General features: G+C 50.0%; 1 protein-coding gene across 8 annotated transcripts in view; it reads left to right on the forward strand.

Annotated features, from left to right (window-relative positions):
* Positions 1-22,150, forward strand: part of PI4KB (phosphatidylinositol 4-kinase beta) — a 29,091-nt gene that overhangs the window by 5,898 nt on the left and 1,043 nt on the right. For 5 of the 8 annotated variants that reach the window (XM_055584319.1, XM_055584320.1, XM_055584323.1 and 2 more), the window contains 11 exons: positions 1,878-2,814; positions 7,434-7,478; positions 9,906-10,133; positions 11,004-11,231; positions 14,134-14,243; positions 15,741-15,845; positions 16,334-16,457; positions 17,180-17,445; positions 20,729-20,861; positions 21,089-21,209; positions 21,865-21,927. In XM_055584319.1, coding sequence (XP_055440294.1) covers positions 1,878-2,814; positions 7,434-7,478; positions 9,906-10,133; positions 11,004-11,231; positions 14,134-14,243; positions 15,741-15,845; positions 16,334-16,457; positions 17,180-17,445; positions 20,729-20,861; positions 21,089-21,209; positions 21,865-21,927 — 2,360 coding nt within the window. The remainder of the gene's footprint in view (positions 1-1,877; positions 2,815-7,433; positions 7,479-9,905; positions 10,134-11,003; positions 11,232-14,133; positions 14,244-15,740; positions 15,846-16,333; positions 16,458-17,179; positions 17,446-20,728; positions 20,862-21,088; positions 21,210-21,864; positions 21,928-22,150) is intronic. The other 3 variants (XM_055584324.1, XM_055584325.1, XM_055584326.1) reach the window with 3 other exon arrangements.

Raw genomic sequence — 22,150 nt, forward strand, 5'->3', positions numbered from 1 at the left:
GATTTCCTCCTGTTCTGCACTGATTCTCCTGATCTGGATTTAGTGAGTCTCTGAAGAATCATTCTAGGCAGGCAGTGGCATTTATCAAGTGTCCTCTCACTGACTTTCCTTCTGATCCCTCCAGAGAGGGATTGTTGGTTGTATGTTTTCTTCTCCTTTGGAGATTCTGGACACATGGCTTCCAGCCTATCTTTTTGTCTTCTCACAGCCCCTCTAGTTCTTGAAGTGTGTGTATGAGGATGGGGGAAAGTAGGGTTGGGATAGGAGAGGGCTCACAGAAATGTTTTGGAAGAGTCTCGAGTAACAAATGTTAACTAAGTCACTCTCCTTATAAACAACATAGGCATGTGCACGTGCATTGTTTATTAACCTTTTAGGTGATTAGGATTTAACTAGCATTTGTAGCGGAGAAGGCAATGGCACCCCACTCCAGTACTCTTGCCTGGAAAATCCCATGGGCGGAGGAGCCTTGTGGGCTGCAGTCCATGGGGTCGCGAAGAGTCGGACACGACCGAGCGACTTCACTTTCACTTTTCACTTTCATGCATTGGAGAAGGCAATGGCAACCCACTCCAGTGTTCTTGCCTGGAGAATCCCAGGGACGGGGGAGCCTGGTGGGCTGCTGTCTGTGGGGTCGCGCAGAGTCGGACACGACTGAAGCGACTTAGCAGCAGCAGCATTTGTAGAGTACTACTGTGTGCCTGTACTAGACTTCCTTGTAGTTCAAACAGTAAAGAATCTGCCTTCGAGGCAGGAGACCAGGGTTCGATCCCTGGGTTGGGAAGTTCCTCTGAAGAAGAGAATGGCAATCCACTCCACTTTTCTTGCCTAGAGAATTCCATGGACAGAGAAGCCTGGTGGGCTATAGTCCATAGGGTCGCAAAGAGTCGGACACAACAGTGACTAACACACACACACACTGTGTGCCAGGGACAGACATGTTAGTTCTTTCGCACACATAAAGTTACTCACTCTGTTAATACACAGTGACATTAAGAAATAGACATGTTTCTTCCCATTTTACAGTTGAGGAAACAAACTCAGAAGATAGGTGGTTTGCCTAAGTTTACACACATACTGGCAGAGCCTGCATTTTGAATCTCAGCCTGTTTGAGTCCCAGTTCAGGAGTTTCCCACCATCCTTCAGCTGCCACAGCACTGGAGGAAGGGAGCATGATGTCACGTCCTCAGACGAGCAGAGAGATGGCACACCTCAGCAGGGCTGGCCATGGATGTTTCTGAGCTGTTTTCTTCTCGGTAAAGCCTGGTGTGGTGGTTGCTGGCCATTATTTTTTGGGTGCTTTGAGTCTAAAAGGGAAGGTAAGAAAAGTATCTATAACTGGAAAAACACATCAAGATTTTAGCGCTAAATAAAGGTGAGATGTTCAGGACCTGTGTATGGAGTGTTATATGAGGAAGAAAATAAAGTTTAAAGAGGAAAACATAAAGGTTACTGGCAAGGCATTTGAGGGAGATACAGGAAGAGCATGGAGGGAGAAAAGCATTTGAAGAGTGGGGACAAGAGAATTAAGACCAGAATTGCTTCCCAGTCTATCTGAAGAATTTGTAAACCTATATAAACATAACACACATAAAGCAACATTTGGCAAATACAAGTTAAGAACAGAGGCTAAATTGAGTAACCAAGCACAGGAGTAAAGAGTAATAGAGGGGTCAGAGGTGGAAGGAGGGAGTCAGGGTAAGCTTCCTGGGAGGGCATGACTTTTCATCTGAGTTTGAATGAGTCCTGGAAGACATAAAGAGAGGGGATGCCTGGGAAGGTGTCCTGGCGAGGGCCAGACCTGAGGTCGGCACCACTAATGGTGTGTGTGTGTGTGTCTCCCTTTCTCTTCCTTTCTCCCTCCTTCCTTCTCTAGCTTGGAAGCTCAAAGTCTGGCTGTGGCCATGGGAGACACGATAGTGGAGCCTGCCCCCCTGAAGCCAACTTCTGAGCCCGCTCCTGGCCCACCAGGGAATAATGGGGGCTCCTTGCTAAGTGTCATCACGGAGGGGGTCGGGGAGCTCTCGGTGATTGATCCTGAGGTGGCCCAGAAGGCCTGCCAGGAGGTGCTGGAGAAAGTCAAGCTCTTGCATGGAGGCGTGGCCATCTCGAGCAGAGGCACCCCCCTGGAGCTGGTCAATGGGGATGGTGTGGACAGCGAGATCCGTTGCCTGGACGACCCACCCGCACAGATAAGGGAGGAGGAAGATGAGATGGGGGCCACGGTGGCCTCAGGCACAGCCAAGGGAGCAAGAAGGCGGCGGCAGAACAACTCGGCCAAACAGTCTTGGCTGCTGAGGCTGTTTGAGTCAAAACTGTTTGACATCTCCATGGCCATTTCATACCTGTATAACTCCAAGGAGCCTGGAGTGCAGGCCTACATTGGCAACCGGCTCTTCTGCTTTCGTAATGAGGATGTGGACTTCTATCTGCCCCAGCTGCTTAACATGTACATCCACATGGACGAGGACGTGGGTGATGCCATCAAGCCCTACATAGTCCACCGCTGCCGCCAGAGCATTAACTTTTCCCTCCAGTGTGCTCTGTTGCTGGGGGCCTACTCTTCAGACATGCACATTTCCACTCAGCGACACTCCCGTGGGACCAAGCTACGGAAGCTGATCCTCTCAGATGAGCTGAAGCCCGCTCACCGAAAGAGGGAGCTGCCCTCCTTGAGCCCAGCCCCCGACACAGGGCTGTCTCCCTCTAAAAGGACCCACCAGCGCTCTAAGTCAGATGCCACCGCCAGCATAAGTCTCAGCAGCAACCTGAAACGAACAGCCAGCAACCCTAAAGTGGAGAATGAGGACGAGGTAAAATTCCCGGGCGGGACGGAGGGGCAAGCCAGGTGGCATGGAGACAGGATGTCTGGTTCAAGGTTACTCTGTCCGTTTCACTCCTTCCCTCTGTTTCATTTCACCAATTAAAGATGGAATGTTAGAATGGAAAAAGACCTTAGGATTCATGTATTCCAGCTGCCTCATCTTACAAAGGAAGAACTCAGAGACCCAGGGAGATAAAGTGACTTGCCTCAGGTCGTATAGCTCAGTAGAAAGGCTGATACTCCTGACTGTCCAGTGGGTTTTTACTAAATTGCACTGCCATCCTCTTACTTCCTGAGAACTGTGGCAGAGACCCTCCCCAGCCTGACTTGAACCCTGGGATATCTACCAGGACCTCTCAGAGCAGCCACCATGGCGGGGAGGAAAAGGGGTTCTGTGTGTGAATTCTGTGTGTGCTGGGGGAGGGGAGATGATAAGTAGACCCTCAGCTTTATTCCCCTGGCCACTGCTCTTCATAATCCCTCTCCCTCACTCCCTGGAGATCCTGCTCCTTGTTGACATAAGGGTAAGGTTCATTCCCTATCACTGAGGCATCTGCAGAATGCCTTCCCGCCTGCCTTTCCTTGGGGGAAGGGCTGTCTTGCTTGTCTCTTTCCCATATCATTTGGGAGAAGCACAGAAGGAAGAGGGAGGCAGTCCTGATATGGAGTAAATCTTGGGCACACCCAGTGTCAAGTCAAGGACCTGAACCCAAGAAGAGAAAGCAGCAGTTGGGGTGTCCCATTTAGGATACAGAGTGGGGTGAGATAAGCCATCAACTGGTCATATTGTTCAGTCTCTAAGTCGTGTCTGACTCTTGGCGACCCCGTGGATGCAGCACGCCAGGCTTCATACACACCATTTATTCCACATCTGGACAGAGAGCAGGGAAACTTGCCCCGTGAACAACCAAGTGTTAGTGACCTACCTAATGTCCCAGCCAGAAAATGGTCCCCCAGTCCCCACCCCACCCCTGACTCCCCACCAGCCAGGCTCGCATCTGGCTGCCAGCCTAGCCTTAGGGAAGAAGGGAGAAAAGACCGAGGCGTTTGCTCTTGCTGGAGAATGTGTGTAGCCATGGTGCTGGCATCTGCCTCTCTGGGGCCCACAACCCACCCACATTTTTGATACAATGGGACTTCTTTCAAGTAAAGAGGTCAGAGTGACTAGGGCAGGGAAAGGCAGGAGGGAAAGAGAATACAGAGCCTGGTCTGTCTGGAAATTTGGTGGTGTGATGATAATAGTGAAACTAAAGGAGCTAACATTTCTTGAGCACTTAGTACGTGCCAAGCGTCATGTCAAATATTTTACATTTAATCCTCACAACAACGTTAAGAGACAGGTATTATTTTACCACTGAGGAAACAGAGAGGTTAGATGATTTGCCTCAAGTTTCTCAACCAGTGTCTGTCACACCCAGCCTCAGCTGTCAGAGTCCATACGGGGAAGAACAGCCTAGGCCTTAGCCATGAAGGTTTCCACGCCCATGCACAGGCAGGGCCCAGCTGTTCTCAGAACCAGAATGGACCATTTTCATTTCCGGTTGAGCTTGGCAGGAAGCCCAAGGTCATGAAAGGAGGCTGTTGCAGAGCAAGAAGAATCATCCAGAGCTGGTGGGACTAAGGTCGTGCAGGGTTTGGGAGCTCCTCTTGGGGTCAAGCCTGTAGTGGTATGAGTGTGAGCAGCTATAAGTGAATCCCTTGGTGCCTCATGTCGGGCGCCTCTTGGCTTTTCTCCGTAGGCATTTTATAGTAACTTACCTTAGGACCAGGAAAACTGAGGCCTTGGGCTTCCTGTCCTCTGTTGATCCTTAGTCCCTTTTGCAGCCCACTACTGCCTAGGAGGGGATTTGGGGTGATGCTGAGACACAGGTATTCTGTGAATGCTAAAATCCTCTAGATTGGCTTCTCCAGCTGCCATTCTTCCCAACCTGGCTCCTTTTTCTTGGGTCAGTAGATCCAGGGACGAAAGGAGACACCACTCCCAGGTTATATGATGCTAGCAGAAAGAGACACCAGAATCCACTGTGGCTCCCCAGGAAATGTGAGAGTGAGAGTCACCAGGAGTCTAAGCATTGGAGTCTTCAGCCCAGAGGTCTCTCCAAACCCCTTTGACTTTTCGAAGATACATCTTTCAAGGCCTTTGTCTCCCAAGTACTGGTTTTCTTTCTTCTAATTGTCCACCTCCCCTGTCATGCAATATTCATTCACTCAGCCTGTAGTTCTCGAGCTTGTCCACGCAGAGCCTGTGCTGGAAGCAGCAGGAATGGAGGATAAAATGCTGTCCTTTCCTCCAGGAACTTACAAGGTAATAGGGAGATCCCATTATCTAGGAAGTTGTTTGGTTTGTGACTCTTCAATTTTGTATCCTGAAACTTGACTGAATTTCTTAGCTAGCGATTTTCTGGTGACTCTCTTGAAATGTTGATTCCTGCACGTGAGGAGGAAGTATACAGCTCACTAAAACAAAACACAGGATTGTCTAAGGTCTGAACAGAGACTCTCAAAGGAGAGACACCCTGTTCGCCCTCTCTGGCTTTCCCCGTGGGTTCTGAGTTTAATACTGTGCTCCCACCACCAGCAGGGACCCTCTGGAGGGTGAAGCGAGGACTCCAAGAAGAATCCCAGGTGCTCGTGCAGTCTCTTCCTGCCTAGGGTCTCCCAGCAGAGTTCTTCTCTGCCCACATTTCACAGAGGGTTCTGTTTTTTAATGAGGAATCCTTTACACTCTCCCCTACAAGTAAAGGGCTCCAGCACTGATTTCTCCCATCTCCCATTCCCGCTCCCACCCGCCGCCCCAGCCCATCCCTTCAGAGCAGTTTTTCTCAACCTCGTCAGGGAGCTCTTAAGTGGTGCAGGTAGTTTTCCTTTCCAGTTGTAACCACTTGGTGGATATTTTGGCCTAGGGTGGGGGCTCAGGGAACGGAGTGATTTAGATCCTACCCCCACCCAACATGTTCCCCCTGTAATGTAGATCAGCGTTGTCTTCTCAGGGCTATAACCTTTGTACAAAGAAATCTGTATATCACACTGGAAGCCCAGGAGGCCTTCCAGCCCGATAGAGAGTGATGTCAGCTTCTTGGCCTCAAGCTTCTCTCCTTAGAGCTGACTCAGTTTGAGTGACTCAAGTCTCCAGAGGAGGAGAGAGGAGCAGTTCATGGTATATCTCCCTGCCCCCAAGGCTGTTAATGAGTCAGACAGAACCATCCTGTCTTTAGAAGCAGCTGGAGCGGGGCTTGTGGAACCCAAATCCTGCCTGCTGTTCCTTCTCCACCCAACTCCAGGGTAGAGATTGAGCCAGCAAGTCATCATCAGCTTGTGCATCCTGGCTGCCTTGGTGCTCCCTCCCACCACCACTCCCCTCCAAGCAGAAGAGCTGTGGCCTTGGGAGAGTGTACAGCTTGACTTCTTCAAAGTGCCACTCTCCCCGGATTCTTTAAAGAAAGACCCAACAAGAGGGCTTCCAGCTGGAATAGAATGTAAACCGTGGAATCAAATTAAGTAGATGCTTGAAATTCTGATTGCAGAGTAGCTCAGTGACCACTGCCCTCCTGCCCTGAGAGCGGCTTTGACTTTGTCTCTCGAGTCCAGGACCCTCCCTTCCTGTGCACTGTGTACCCATATTGCCCCTCTCCCTGTCCTGGGAGACCTTGGTGGACAGAACCCAGGGTGGGCCTGTGCACGAGTGCAGCAGAGCCGCTCAGTGACTTGCAGCACCAGTCCTGTCCCTGTTTTGCTCGCAGACGCTAGTAAGACAGGAATGGGGTGAGTTTTAGCTAACTCCCCTGAACTGGGACTAGGACAGCTGCTGTGGAGCAGCCAGCCACTCGGCTTTCTCAGACGGATTCAGTGGGGACCTGGCTTCTCAGCTTACATCCAAAAATTGCAGTTTATTGAGTGTCACATGAAACGGCCTGATCGGAAGCCTGCAGAAGTTTGGTAGGTAAGAGAGTTACTCGTCCTTAACTCCCAGCAGCACCTAGCACAGACGTTTCATGCTCCTGGGTCCCTGCTAGCCCTCATCACATGATTCAAGGGTGGGATTGGGTTTCCCAGGGTGATAAGGAGGCTGATTAGAGAGGAGACGTACCTGGCACTGAAAGGTTAGCTCTGCTTTCTCCTTGACATCTCCAAGAAGCTGGAGCAACATGGGATTTCTGGTATGGGGGCCATGCAGCTTATTAAATTCAGTCTCAATGGTGGTCTCCATGGAGAAGGGGTTGGTTGAGCATGTGAGTGAATAAAGAGGAAGCAGGAAAGCTTTGCAGCATCAAGGTACCTGCCTCCCTGACGGATCCAGCTGTAGGATTTTTTCCTAGAAGGAAGACTTGTGCAGGCAAGAACAGAAGGGCAGGAAATGAAAAGCAGAGGCCACTACCTCTTCAACCCTTCTGACCTCAAGGTCTACGCTAGCTTTCTAGCATCTTCCACAATGTCAAGAATCTAGGCAAGTGGCATTTGTGGGCTGACTTTCTTTCATTAAAGCAGAAAGGTAGAGCTGCATAAGAGAAACAGTTATGATCCAGGTTGGAGCTAAATTCTTTGCCTTTGTCTCTCTCCCTTCCCTCCCTGCCCCTTTCTTCTCCCCCTTGCCCTCCGGCCCTTTCCCAGGAGCTCTCCTCCAGCACCGAGAGTATTGATAATTCATTCAGTTCCGTAAGTCGGGCCAGGCTGGGACTGGGTGGCAGGCTCCCCCCATGGCCGCATTTCCTCTCCGTCCCCAGGTCTTCTGAGTCCCCAGGTCAAGGCTGGAGTTAAAAGTTGCCTTTTCTTCCTGGGACTTCAGCCCCTCACTCCCACGCCTCCGAGACCTGGAGGAGCCCCTGCTCTTCATTGCCAGTGCTGAGGGGCTCAGTTGATCCTTCTCCCAGGACAGCTGGGTTGTAGTGCAACACAGCCCCCAGCCTTGGTTCTCTAGAGCAAACAGCTGGGAGAGGTAGAATTTACCCCTGGATTGAAGCCAAGAACTGCTTGGCAGAAACCCCCAGGATCCTGTTTCTCCCACCCAGCACCCTTTCCCTGTGGCTTCTGCAGTAAGACCATCAAATACTTATTCAGTGTCTTCCAAATGCCAGGCCCCATGCTGGGTGAGCTGACTGGAGAAGCAAATAGGATTTGGCCTGAAGGAACGCTGCGCCTCCCCACACCAGTTTCCTTTTTAACTTCACATTTCTTCCAGGTCTGAGTTCTTCCCTTTCCCAGCCCCCTGCCCAGGATGTTTCGTAACCCTCATTCTCCTTTCTTGTTCCCTCTGGACTAACCCCTGACCCTCCGGTCCCACAGGGTCTCGGACCTTGTTGCTGGGCAGAGACGTGAGAGGAAATGCTGGACCCTCTGGGAGTTTGGATAATTCTTTTACATTTTACTTTTGATTTGTCTTCCCAATCAGTTTTCTCTGTTCTGTGCTGATCCCCTTTCAGTCATAACTCCTATCTCCTCCCATGTGGCAGTGCCTCTCTCTCAAGGCCGGGGGTCATATTTCCAACATGCTGACGTAACTTAGGGGCTCCCAGCCCAAAGGCTGAATTGAGGATGGGAAGGAATTCTGTTGTTTCTAATCTGAAATAACTACGAATTGGTTGGGGTGGAGGGTCTTCGGGACCATGACCATTTGCCACCTGAGTGGATGGACTAGGGGATCAGGATGAATGAAGGAGTGAGTCTCCAGATTTCCTCTTCCTTTCTTTCTCTCTCTGAAGCCCCTAGGATATTGCCAGGGACCAGAGGTCTAGTTCTGTTGTCTTCCTGTCTTTATCTCTTTTTCAACCCTGCCTCCCAAAGCATTCCTGACTGATTCAGACACCTGGGTCTTCATTACTGTGTGGGGCCCTGGGCCAGTTCCCCTGTGGGTAGAGCCTGAGAGCTGAGCTGTCCCTTTGAAGCCTGGCTCTGAGCACATGCAGAGCTGGGCCTGGTACTGCTCAGCTTTCCAAAGAAGCTCTTTATGGCAATGTGAGGGGGTGAGGGTAGAAATTCTCACTCGGGAAACTGAGCTTGACACACAAAGAGGGAGAGAAGCCTGGTGAGTGAGATACTACTGTTTCTATTTGAGGAAGAGATACTGTCCTTGCCTAGCTCAGGAGAGATGGGCCAGGGAGCTGGGTGGCCATCTTGATAAAATGCCCCTTAAGGTGGAAGGACTTAGGCTGGGAAAGGAGCCCTTTTCCATGTCTAGCTGAGCCCATCTCTTTCCCCATCCCCGCCTGACTCCCAACACTGACTTTGCCCTTTCTAAGAATGAAGTGCCCAGAGTGAGCAGCCAAGCCCACAGGAGGGAGCCAATGTGGGTTGCCTAGTCCCTGAGAGGTAGGGGAAGAGGATCCAAGGAGGAATCACTGAGAAAGACAGGACTTCAGGGCCGGCACCAGGGCCTGAAAGGAGCTGTCTTCTCCACCCACCTGTGCACACCTCCCAGCCTCCATCTGCTTTTTCTTTCACCGTTGATTGTTCCCTCATTAGTGCAAAGTCTGCTCATCCTGCCTCATACCCTGCATGCGCACTGACCCTCGGCGAGAGATTGAGGGGTGGGCAGGGGGGTGCTGTGGAAGCAGCAGCAGTCACTTGAGTGGACTGAATCCTCCTTTGAAAGGAGGGGTACTGATTCACAGCTCCCCTCTGGAGCTCTGCGGGCCTGCTGGACACCCAGCCCAGGGATCCTGTGGGGAGAGGGATGGCCTCGTTGTTGAGATGGGTGAAGCACTTCAGGTGTGAGCAGCATTGCTGTCTGGGTCCCTGGCTGACCTCTCTGGATGTCATCCTCCCGTCTGTCTGGGAGCCTTGGGACAGTTCCTCAGGAACTCAAGTCCAAGAGAAGTGGGGTGCACTGAGTGACCTGGAGTCACACACCCCCCTTCCCATCAAGAAACAGCCTGTGAAGGAGGGCAGTGCTGGCTTTTCTGCCTGTTCCCAATTCAGGTTGCTGGCCGTGGGTGGGATCTCCTGAGAGGGCCGTCAGGTCTCCCTTCCCTGGAGTACTGGAAACACTGGGACCCCTGGCCTGCGGGGCTAGTTGTGACTGAGTAGGAGGACCACTTTTTTCTATGGTTTCTTCACCATCTTTTTCTTCACGCCACCCCCCTGTAGCCCGTCAGACTGGCTCCTGAGCGAGAATTCATCAAGTCCCTGATGGCGATTGGCAAGCGGCTGGCCACACTCCCCACCAAGGAGCAGAAGACACAGCGGCTGATCTCAGAGCTCTCCCTGCTCAACCACAAGCTCCCTGCCCGAGTCTGGCTGCCCACTGCTGGCTTCGACCACCACGTGGTCCGCGTGCCCCACACCCAGGCTGTCGTCCTCAATTCTAAGGACAAGGTAGGTGGGCTCGGGCCTCAACCAGACCCCTCATCTGTCTCTACTCCTGTGGCTGTGTGTACAGGCCCAGGGAAGCCCCCCCTGGCATCCTGGACTCCTCCATAGCTCATATGCACCTGTCAGCCTTGACTTCACCTCCGCTCTGTTGTGATTCCGAGCGCCCGCCTGTCACTGTTCTTGGGCTTTATTTTTCTGGACCAAAGAGGCCTAATGTGTTCAGCTTGCCTCCTGCTCTGTCTCAGAGAAGAGCCACTCTCCTCACCTTCTAGTCCTTCTGGGAGCTCTTCTCCAGCCCTTCCATAACTCTGAGGCTTTCCAGGTACAGCAACAATAAAAGTAGAGAAATGTTTGTTTCTAAGACCTTTTCTGATCACAGTGGGCAGAGAGAAGGAGAGAAAGGTGCCCAGTTCACGTTGGAGAGAATTAGCTAAAGTAGTATGCTGGTTGAAATGAGTACTAATGGTTCAGATGTTTGTTTGTTTTTTCCAGAAGACGTATTGAAGAGTAGAATCCTGGGCACAGTGCCCAGCTTTTTCCTAGTCTTTCGGTTTTGAGGACAAGTCCGCAGAGGCATTCAGGCCGCTCTGATGGGTGGTAATTGATAGTTTGGGGTGGTTTTTGGTCAGGTGCACCCTCTGTACATTTTGAAGCTCAGCTGAACATTTGCTAGACCGATATACTCTCAGCCAGACTCTTACATATGTATTCACAGGATCAGTTCCTGCCCTAAGTAGGGCATTCCTGCTGTCTGGGGACTGATGGAGGCGCTGGTGCAGGGGTGGGTAGCAGGACAGACTGTGTTACCAAGGTTGAGTTTGGGGGAAGCAGTGGTGGAGAGATATTACAAATACTGTTCTCACTACCCCCCAGGCTCCCTACCTGATCTATGTGGAGGTCCTCGAATGTGAAAACTTCGACACCACTAGTGTCCCCGCCCGGATCCCCGAGAACCGAATTCGGAGCACCCGGTCTGTAGAGAACCTGCCCGAATGCGGCATCACCCACGAGCAGCGGGCAGGCAGCTTCAGCACTGTGCCCAACTATGACAACGATGATGAGGCCTGGTCGGTGGATGACATAGGCGAGCTGCAGGTGGAGGTGAGGGAGCTCCGAGGAAGTAGTACTGGCCACAGGGCCTGTTCCAGGCGCTTTCAATGTATTTGAGACAATACAACACTCTCTGAGGCAGGCTGGAGCAAATGCCCAAATGAGTCGGGTAGTTAGTGACAGGGGTGAGCAGGGAAGCACTGAATAGGTCTAGTCTGGAATAAATTCGAAAGTGAAAGAGGAGAGTGAAAAAGTTGGCTTAAAGCTCAACATTCAAGAAAACGAAGATCATGGCATCCGGTCCCATCACTTCATGGCAAATAGATGGGGAAACAGTGGAAACAGTGTCAGACTTTATTTTTCTGGGCTCCAAAATCACTGCAGATGGTGACTGCAGCCATGAAATTAAAAGACGCTTACTCCTTGGAAGGAAAGTTATGACCAACCTAGATAGCATATTCAAAAGCAGAGACATTACTTTGCCAACAAAGGTTCATCTAGTCAAGACTATGGTTTTTCCTGTGGTCATGTATGGATGTGAGAGTTGGACTGTGAAGAAGGCTGAGAGCCGAAGAATTGATGCTTTTGAACTGTGGTGTTGGAGAAGACTCTTGAGAGTCCCTTGGACTGCAAGGAGATCCAACCAGTCCATTCTGAAGGAGAGCAGCCCTGAGATTTCTTTGGAAGGAATGGTGCTGAAGCTGAAACTCCAGTACTTTGGCCACCTCATGCAAAGAGTTGACTCATTGGAAAAGACTCTGATGCCGGGAGGGATTGAGGGCAGGAGGAGAAGGGGACGACAGAGGATGAGATGGCTGGATGGCATCACTGACTCGATGGATGTGAGTCTGAGTGAACTCCAGGAGTTGGTGATGGACAGGGAGGCCTGGCATGCTGCGATTCATGGGGGTCGCGAAGAGTCAGACACGACTGAGCGACTGAACTGAACTGGAATAAATTCAGTTGGAGCTTGTTTTCCATCAAGAAGAATTTAGGCTTAACGTAAAGAGGAACTTCTAAGCCCAGGGGACAGTGGAAAATTTAATCAAAATGTATATTGAACACCTGCTATATAAAGCAAGGAAGAATAAGTCATATGTTTGTTCATTCAAGGAATATTTATGGAGCGCCTTCTTTTTGCCCACTCTGAGTGCTGTGTGCTAGTAAACAAGGCTTGGCCCCTGCCTGCAAGGAGTTTATGACCTAATAGGAGAGAGAACAAGGCCAGTCAGCAGGTAGATGTAGTGTGGTGTGATCCAGGTTGTGCTGGAGAGAATTCGGTGCCAGGGGAGCATCTTCAGGTGGCTGCTGCTGCTGCTAAGTCACTTCAGTCGTGTCTGACTCTGTGCGACCCCATAGATGGCAGCCCACCAGGCTACCCTGTCCCTGAGATTTTCCAGGCAAGAACACTGGAGTGGGTTGCCATTTCCTTCTCCAATGCGTGAAAGTGAGGCTGCTCAGTCGTGTCCGACTCTTAGCGACCCTATGGACTGCAGCCTACCAGGCTCCTCCGACCATGGGATTTTCCAGGCAAGAGTACAGGTGGGGGTGGCGCTTATTCCAGACTTGGGGTTGGACACACCCCAGATGATTTCCTGGAGGAAGTAATATCTCAGCTGAGGCCTGGAGGTAGGTAGGAATTAGCTGGACAGAGTATTCCAGGCAGAGGGGACACCTCGTGCAGAGACCAGAAGACACAAAGGAGCTTGGCCTATTTTATGAATAGAAAGAAATTTTGTGTGGCTCTGATGTGTGGTCGAGAGATGAAGAGTGGTAAAGAATGAGGCTGGAGAGGCCAAAATGAGCCAGATATAAGAAGGATCTTGTAAGGTACAGAAAGAAACTGGGATTTTGTTCTGGGATTGTAGGAATCCAGAACAGGATTCTGTTAGAGCTATGACCCAACCAGATTCCACTTTGTGAAAAGGCAGACTCTGTACTTGAGCTGGCAGTCCAACTGGGGAGATCAGATGCAGAAATTTAAGAGAAAAAAAAAAAATCTATGTATAAGATACACAACAAAGCAGTGTGCAGAAATGGCAAATGGGGTTAGGAGAAACGCACTGGCACAGAGAAGAAGAAAAGAAGAGGCTTGATATGGGCCTTGGAGGCTGATAGTTTACAGTTAGAGGTGAAGAGATAAGATTGAACGGCTTAGGGCTTCCCTGATGGCTCTGTGCTAAAAAAAATCCGCCTGCTAGTGCAGGAGACACAGGTTCAACCCCTGGTCAGGGAAGTTCCCACATGATGGGGAGCAACTAAGCCCATGTGCCACAACTGTTGGACCTGTTCTCTAGAGCCCAGGAGCCACAACCAGAGAAGCTACCGCAGTAAGAAGCCTGAGCACCACAACTAGAGAGTAGCCCCTACTCAGCAACAAGAGAAGCTGCACAGCAACAGAGACCCAGCACAGCCAAAATCAATAAAAGATTGGATGGCTTAGTTTAAAGAAATGCTCAGAGGAACCTAGCCTGGAGAGGGTCTGTTCTGGACCCTAAGGAAGACTGCATTCCTGGCCTTGGGGAGCTCTCAGTATAAAGCTGAAAGTTCGGCTTTCTGTGATGGTCCTGGCAGTGGTTTGCAAACTGGAATGCATTGGAAGTCTTCTGGAGGCTTCGTTAGGAATTCATACTTCCGGATCCCATTCCCAGTCATTAAAATTCAGATCGATGGTGGCTTGGGATCTGTGGTTTAGCAGCATTTCAGGTCATTCTGATGCAGCTATAGTTGACACATTGAGAAACACTGCTAGAGGGTCTGGGAGCGGAGTGGGGAACCTAGATAGTGTAGGGTCCAGGAGATGCATGACCTGGGGAGACTTCTTGGAGCAGAGTTTGAAAAGGAGGACTGGTCATGCTGTGGAGAGGGCAGTGTGAAGGGTGCTCTGTAGAGGAGGTGGAAGAGGCGCCCCTGTGCTCAGCGCTTCTGACCTGCAGTGCCCTGCCCTCCCCAGCTCCCTGAAGTGCACACCAACAGCTGTGACAACATCTCCCAGTTCTCCGTGGACAGCATCACCAGCCAGGAAAGCAAGGAGCCTGTGTTCATCGCAGCAGGTGACATCCGGTATGGGCAGACCACGCGGCCCCTCCTTTTTCATCCCTCTCTTAGGCGCCACCTGTCTCTTTGTTCCCTTCTTTTCTGTCAGCCTATAGCTTCCTGCTTCTCTCTCCTTACTCTGTCCTTGTCCTGAGGCCACCAAACTAGAGGGAGTGAAGGTGTGGGTTGGGAAGTTACTGGGCTACTACAGAAAGAAAGTAAATTTTAAAAGGACTCCAAAGGAATGAAAGCACCAGAGGAAGGTCTGAGCATTTCCCAGAGTGGGTCTCGGAAGACAGAGGACATGCGTGTCAGACGCATTGCTCAAAGGAGGAGGAGATGGTGTGGGAAATGCAGATGCTGGAGCTGTATCTGCCCTGATGCAGAATCTTGATAGGAAAATGGGGAGGGGCTGCTAATCTGCATTTAACATGATTACAAGGAGAAGGAAATGGCAACCCACTCCAGTATTCTTGCCTGGAGAATCCCAGGGATGGGGGAGCCTGGTGAGCTGCCACCTATGGGGTCACACAGAGTCGGACACAACTGAAGCGACTTAACAGCAGCAATATACATCTTAAGAAATAAGGTCAATAGTATTATAATAACTCTGCATGGAACAAATGATTACAGACTAACAGCTATACAGAAAGAACTAGTAGTTACCAGCAGGGAGAAGGAGAAGGGGAGAGGAAACACAGGGGTAGGGAACTTGTTAAAAAGATTTACTGTGGGATTATATGAAATTGTGTAAGTGAAACTTTTTAAAGTTGTAAAGCACATAGAATTTAAAGAATCTTTCATTGAATAAAAACAAAACACTAAATGAAACAATTTCCCCTAAAAAAAAAAAAAGAGACAAATACTATATCACTTATATATAGACTATTAAAAGACAAACTAATGAAAATTTTTAAAAGACAGACTCATAGATACATACACCAAACTAGACTAGCAGTAGGCAAAGAGAGAGGGAAGAGACAAGACAGGGGTAGAGAATTAAGAGGTACAACCCACTATGTAGAAAATAAATAACCTACAAGGACATATTGTTCAGCACAGAAAATATACGCAATATTTTATAATAACTATAAATGGAGTATAACCTTTAAAAATTGTGATTCACTGTGTTGGATACCCGAACATACATAATATTGTTTATCAACCATACCTCAATTTAAAAAAATTTAAACAAAGAACTTAACCTCAAAACACTGCTCTAGGTCCATCCATGTTGTTGCCAGAGGCAAGATTTCCTTTTTTCTGGCTGAGTAATATTCTATTTTGTATGCATACCACCTGAACTCTGAAATACAAAAAAAAAAAAAAAAAAAATGATTACAAACCACCAGGTGAGCAGAAAGGTATCAGTGGTGTGTTTCCTTCCATGAGTCTCTCTCAGCCCAGGTTTCTATCTCTGTGTGCCCAGAGTCAAGGAAACAGTGCAGGAAATGCTGGCATAGACAGGGACAGGAGGCTTTGGGGTTGCTCCTCCAAGCAAATGATACAGTTTCTTCCTGCTAGACGGCGCCTTTCGGAGCAGCTGGCTCACACCCCCACAGCCTTCAAACGAGACCCGGAAGACCCTTCTGCAGTTGCTCTCAAAGAGCCCTGGCAGGAGAAAGTACGGTGAGTTGGGTGGAGATCCACCCTCCATGTTCTGTCAGTCTCTGAAAAATCCATCAGGCCTCAGGCAGTCTGAGTCCTTACCTTGAGGGGGGTTTGATTTGAATTTTTTATAGAAGCTGTGTCTCTGTCCTCAACCTGGCATCACCCCGTTCTTTTTTTTTTTTTAATATTTTTTATTTTATTTTTGGCTGTGCTGGGTATTCATTGCTGCACGTGGGCGCTTTCTCTAGCTGCAGAGAGCAGGGGCCACTCTCTAGTTGTGGTGCGCGGGCTTCTCATTGCAGTGCCTTCTCGTGTTGTGGAATACAGGCTTTAGGGTGTGTGGGCTCAGCAGTTGTGGCATAGGGCTTAGTCGCAAGATCTCACATGGGATCTTCCTGGACCAGGGACCAAACTGATGTCCCCTGCGTTGCAAGGCAGATTCTTAACCACTGGACCACCAGGGCAGCCTGGAATCACCCTTGACAGTTTTTTGCTTCTCTTCACAGGCGCATTAGAGAGGGTTCCCCCTATGGCCATCTCCCCAATTGGCGGCTCCTGTCAGTCATCGTCAAGTGTGGGGATGACCTTCGGCAGGAGCTGTTGGCCTTTCAGGTGTTAAAGCAACTGCAGGTAAGAGAAGTGGGGGAGAAAGAAAGGAAACCCAGCCCATCTGTAGCCCACCTGAGGTGATCACACAGGTCCTTCTGCCGGAAACTCTGCTGGGGACCAACTTCCTGCCTAGGCCGAAGCTGGATTTCCATTAAGCTAAGCTGGTGCCTCTCCCCAGAAGTAAAGCCCCAGGAGCAGCTCCACAGCGCTCTCTTGTGGCCCTTTTGTGACTGGCACCTGTTCTGATCACATATCAAAAAACTCCCAACTGATTTGCAGCAAGTGGTTTGCGGTGGGCTGAGATGTCAATCCCTGACCCCCCAGGGTGGATGCCTACAAGCAAATTCACCTGTTTAATCAGTTCTTGATATGAATATTTTCATTTTCTGGCGAAGGTTCCTCTGAACCTAAATCTCTTGGTCTTTTTCCCAGTTGTTTGAACTTGGATTAACAGCTCCCACTTGCCCTGCCTGGGATGTGACCGTGAGGTCTCCTCTCCTCTCTCCCTCTTTTGAACGTCTCTCTATAAGATGCCTTTTCCTGCATGCCACCCTGTGTGTCAGACCCTGGATTTCCTTTCAGAACTTCCTGGCCCTCAGTGGGATAACAGGGTTTTTACTTACTCAATGGCCTAGAATCCAAGGCCACCAAGGATGGAAACTGTCTGAGGTTGGGAACAGAAGGGATGTTAGCCTCCTCCTCTCATTTCAAGAGTCTGAATGCCACTGTGTGTCTCCTCACAGTCCATTTGGGAACAGGAGCGAGTACCCCTGTGGATCAAGCCATATAAGATTCTTGTGATTTCGGCCGACAGTGGCATGATTGAACCAGTAGTCAACGCTGTATCCATACACCAGGTGAAGAAGCAGTCACAGCTCTCCCTGCTCGATTACTTCCTACAGGAGCATGGCAGTTATACCACTGAGGCATTCCTCAGTGCCCAGCGCAATTTTGTGCAGAGTTGTGCTGGCTACTGCTTGGTCTGCTACCTGCTGCAGGTCAAGGACAGGTAGGTGAATTCCTGTCCCTTATCCTTAGCTTTTCTCCAGGGTTTCCTCTGTCTCCTCATTTATTCATCACCGCCTTCCACTGCCAAGATGTAAAGATGAAACAAACAACATATTTTAGGCGGAGATAGATGTATTCCTGTTCTATTAAGGTAAGAAGGCAGACTGACAAGTACCAGGGCAAGGGGCAAAGAAGTGAAGCATTTATGGGAGGAGGAAGGGTCTGAGCATGCAGAGTCTTGAAAGACAAAGGAGAATGAGGACAGAGAAAGCTGTGGATGGAAAGGAAGGATGTTCCAGGCAGAGGAAACAACTTAAGGTCATTTAAGCATGAGCTACACTGCATGGCACAGTAGTAGCGGTGATGTCACGTTAAGTTGAGGCTGGATTAGTAGGGCCTTCATGAGGCTCGGGAGGTTTATTCTGCAGGCAGAGGAAATACCGTGAGCCAGTCTGTGTTGAGTGTGCCCGCCCTGTGGCACTGTGGGCAAGGGTGGATCAGTGGACCTTCAGCTGTCAAACAAGAGGTGATGAGGCCTGGCGTGAGGGCAGTGGTAGAGACTGAGAGCAGAAAGGAGCAGATGAATGTGAAAGACAGTGGACACAAAATTGAAACTCCCAGCTCTGAATTCTCTTCCGGCATGTGATTTCCAAAACTCAAGTGATCTGTTGTTTGGCCCAGAGCTGCCGTTTCTGCCAGTATCATGTGACGTTCAGGAAGCTCATCTTTGCACACAGGTGAACAACTTACCATACAAAGGTTATTACACCCTTGAGGCCCTTTTTAAGACCGTCTCCAGACAGTAACTCAGGGTCAGTACTTGGAATGCACCTGTGAGTTGTGCCTCCCAGAGGGCACAGGGCAGCTGTCCTGGGAAAGCACTAGCTCAGTGGCCTGTGCTTCCAGGGTTCCCAGTGGGATGGCAGCACATTAAGGTTAGCCAGCGGAGCCGCTTAACAGAAATCTAGCATCTGTTAAGTGCCTGCGATGCCTGACATTTTTTTAAATTGAAGTATAGTTGATTTGCAATATCATGTTAATTTCAAGTATACAGCAAAGTGATTCAGTTATGTGTCTATATGTATGTGTGAGCGCAGATACACAGGAACTTGGTGGGCTACAGTCCATGGACTTGCAGAGTCAGACATGACTTAGTGACTAAACAACTATGTATGTGTGTTGCTTAGTCGTGTCCAATTCTTTGCAAGGCTACTAGAGTGGGTCTTCTAGGGGATCTTCCCAACCCAGGGATTGAACCCAGGTCTCCCACATTGCAGGCAGATTCTTTACCATCTGAGTCACAGGAATATATATACACAGACACACATATATATTATCAGATTCTTTTCCATTATAGGTTAATACAAGATATTGAATATACTTCCCTATGCTATAAAATAAATTCTTGTTTATCTTATATATAGCAGTGTGTATCTGTTAATCCCATACTCCTAATTTACCCTCCCTCTTCCCCTTTGGTAACCATTTATTTTGTGTGTGAGTCTGTTGCTGTTTTGTAAATAAGTCCACTTATTACTCCACCATAATATTTATCTTTTTGTCTGACTTATTTTAGTGTGATGATTTCTAGGTCCATGCATGTTGCTGTTAATGGCATTATTTCATTCCTTTTTTATGGCTGAGTAAAGCTTGGTTGCAAGCTTTAGACTGTCCCTCAGGAGTCAGCATTTGGAACCCAGGGCCCAGAGAGCCTAGAGCCTGAGCCCCTATGCTGAGTAAGTGGGGGCAGGGAAGCAGGTGATACTCAGGCGTCTGGGCTTTTCTTTAGGAAACTAATATATTTAAAAGATGAGAGTCCACCTTTTAAAAGTGGAGGAAGAGACAGGCAGCTGGTAAACCTTTCATAATAACTCAAAAAAGAATAGATGTAGTTAAGTCCCGAATGGACTCATCCACTGGAGGGAAGCGTCAGCAGTGAAGGTCCCCCTAAGTGTTTCCGAATGAGGCCCCTGCAGCAGTGCAGCTGGAGTCCCCTCCAGCGGTTAAGGAGAGAAGAGTAACTGCCCTTCATTCACTGGCTTGGGACCTTGGACAAGTCAGTCATTTCTTCTCTCAGGGCTTGTCTCCTCACCTGTAAAATGAGAGGCTGGACTAGGACATCTGGGGCTTTCTGGCTCTAAGATTAAGTGTTGCTAAATTTGTTATGCTTCCCCAGAGGGTAAGGACTCAGGTGGGACTGGGTTCTCCCTGTCCCTCTTCTTTTGGCCAGTCAAACCCACCCCAGAGAAGGTGGCCTCAGACCTGAGCTCTTAGCCTAACAAAGCCTCTTTTGACTCTGAGGAGGTCCCTTATGGGCCAGGCCTCACATGCTTAGCATGTTAATTGTTCCCCTCCGACTGGCCATTCATATGGGAATCACAAAGACCTGGGATTTCTCTCTCTCTTCTTCATGCTGCTAGCCTGTAGGAATTGCCTCCTGGGAATTTTTTTTTTTATGTAAGTGGTTTTTTTACATAAGACAGTTAAAGCTGACTCTTTGAAGCCCCCACACTATTTTACATTTAAACTCCACTCAGCCTGGGATTGGAGAAAGCAATGGCACCCCACTCCAGTACTGTTGCCCGGAAAATCCCATGGATGGAGCCTGGTGGGCTGCAGTCCATGGGGTCGCTAAGAGTCAGACATGACTGAGTGACTTCACTTTGACTTTCCACTTTCATGCATTGGAGAAGGAAATAGCAACCCACTCCAGTGTTCTTGCCTGGAGAATCCCATGGACAGAGAAGCCTGGTAGGCTGCAGTCCATGGGGTCGCACAGAGTCGGACACGACTGAAGCGAGTTGGCGGCAGCAGCAGCAGCCCAGGATTGCTGTTCCCTTCCAGTGGGGTTTCTGATTTGCAGTGGGCCAACAGGAATTACAAACAAAACACAGGTAATTAGGTTGTAACTGGCCACCTCCCACTAAGCCAAGTGCTTGGCCTCTAGGACAGCTGGCCAGAGCGCAGAGGCTATCTTTTCTAGCTTCCCAGTTTTCTGCTAGATTGGGATTGGGTGCTTAGAAGTGCGATTATTGGGAAATGGGGATAATCATAAAACTATTTTGTTAATGATAGCAAATCAGACCCCACTGCCTTTGTTAGCAGTCAACTTTTCTAACTCTTTCTTCCTACTGCCAGCTTTGGGTTCTAGGGGTTGGACCGAGTTCTAGGCAGCAGGAAAAGTGGCAGGGCCCTTGCCTGGTGTCATGTGGCCAGTGTGTTGCCGTTTAAGCTCCCACCTCAGTCAGACTTACTACTGTCTCTTCCATCTGCCCCCTCCTCAGACACAATGGGAACATCCTGTTGGACGCAGAAGGCCACATCATCCACATCGACTTTGGCTTCATCCTATCCAGCTCACCCCGAAACCTGGGCTTTGAGACATCAGCCTTCAAACTGACCACAGAGTTTGTGGACGTGAGTCAGGAAGGCGAGGTGCCTCACTGGGGTGTCGTGGGAGGGGGAGCTGGTAGTCTCCCCGCAAGTGGGAACAAACAGATCAGAAGTGGGAGTAAGTCAGGGTGAGGTTGGATGTCCTGGGAGGCTTCCTGCCTGCTAAGAGGTGGGCAAGTAACAGAGTTCGGCACGTTTAGCTAAGGGAGGAAGTTGTGAGCTCCCTTGCGCACACAACTCTCTCCTCGCAGGTGATGGGCGGCCTGGATGGCGACATGTTCAACTATTACAAGATGTTGATGCTGCAGGGGCTGATCGCTGCTCGGAAACACATGGATAAGGTGGTGCAGATCGTCGAGATCATGCAGCAAGGTGGGCTGGGGAGAAGCTTATGTTCAGGACAGGGTGGGACCCATAGTGCCTCGGGATTCCATGTTGGGGCCCTGGGGCATGGAGCCTCCAGAAAGTTGATTCCACCTCAAGACTGGGGGTGGGGATCCCAGCTCTGATCCAGTGCCCTACCTCTCCTTCCACATATTCCTCCCGATTCCTGACAGCTAGTCCTGGGGGTGGGAGGGCTGAGGCAACAGAAACTACCTCCTGTGTGCACTAAGGGGGAAAAAAAAAAAAGGAGTCCCATCTCCAGCCTCCTGGTCTCTTCCTGTCTCCCCATCCTTTGTCCAGCTCTGAGTTTGTCTCCTTCCATTGCTTGGCTCTTCACCAACTCAGGTGTTTTCAGTCACCACCTTGCTCCTCATTGGCCTCTGACCTCTGATGGCCCTATCCTCAGACCCATTCCCTGGGCCATACTCACCCTTTCTGCTCAGAGCCAAGCTGTGTTCTTCTCTCCTCTTTATCTGCTCTCACTGCTGTTTCCTCACGGCCTTGCCATCTATAGTCTTTTGTCCAGGACCCCTCCTCTCCCATCTTCTCTGGGCCCTCATCCCCATTTCCTCCTCAGGGCTTTGGTGTCCACCCATTCTGAGCTGCCAGTCTCCTCCTCCCCATCCCTGCTCCCACCCCACAGGTTGTCGCCGTTGCTCAGGAGCATCCCAGTCTGGCCCCGTGATGACGGTGGCCCAGGTCATCTGTGAGTGTCAGACGTAGCATAGGCAGAGGCCTGCAACCAGATAAGTGCCCAGCTCAGGGCCCGCTCCCCAGACTCTTCCTGGCCTTCCCTCTGGGTCCTAAGACTGCTCCCTCCGCCCTTCCTGGAGGAGATGCGGTGCTGACCCCCTGCCCTCCTCTGCCCTGTGCCCTTACCCAGAAGCACTTAGGAGTGTGGGATGAAAAGGGGCTCAAGACAGGGCCTC

This window comes from Bubalus kerabau, chromosome 6, assembly GCF_029407905.1.
Source record: "Bubalus kerabau isolate K-KA32 ecotype Philippines breed swamp buffalo chromosome 6, PCC_UOA_SB_1v2, whole genome shotgun sequence".
Lineage (NCBI taxonomy): Eukaryota > Metazoa > Chordata > Mammalia > Artiodactyla > Bovidae > Bubalus > Bubalus kerabau.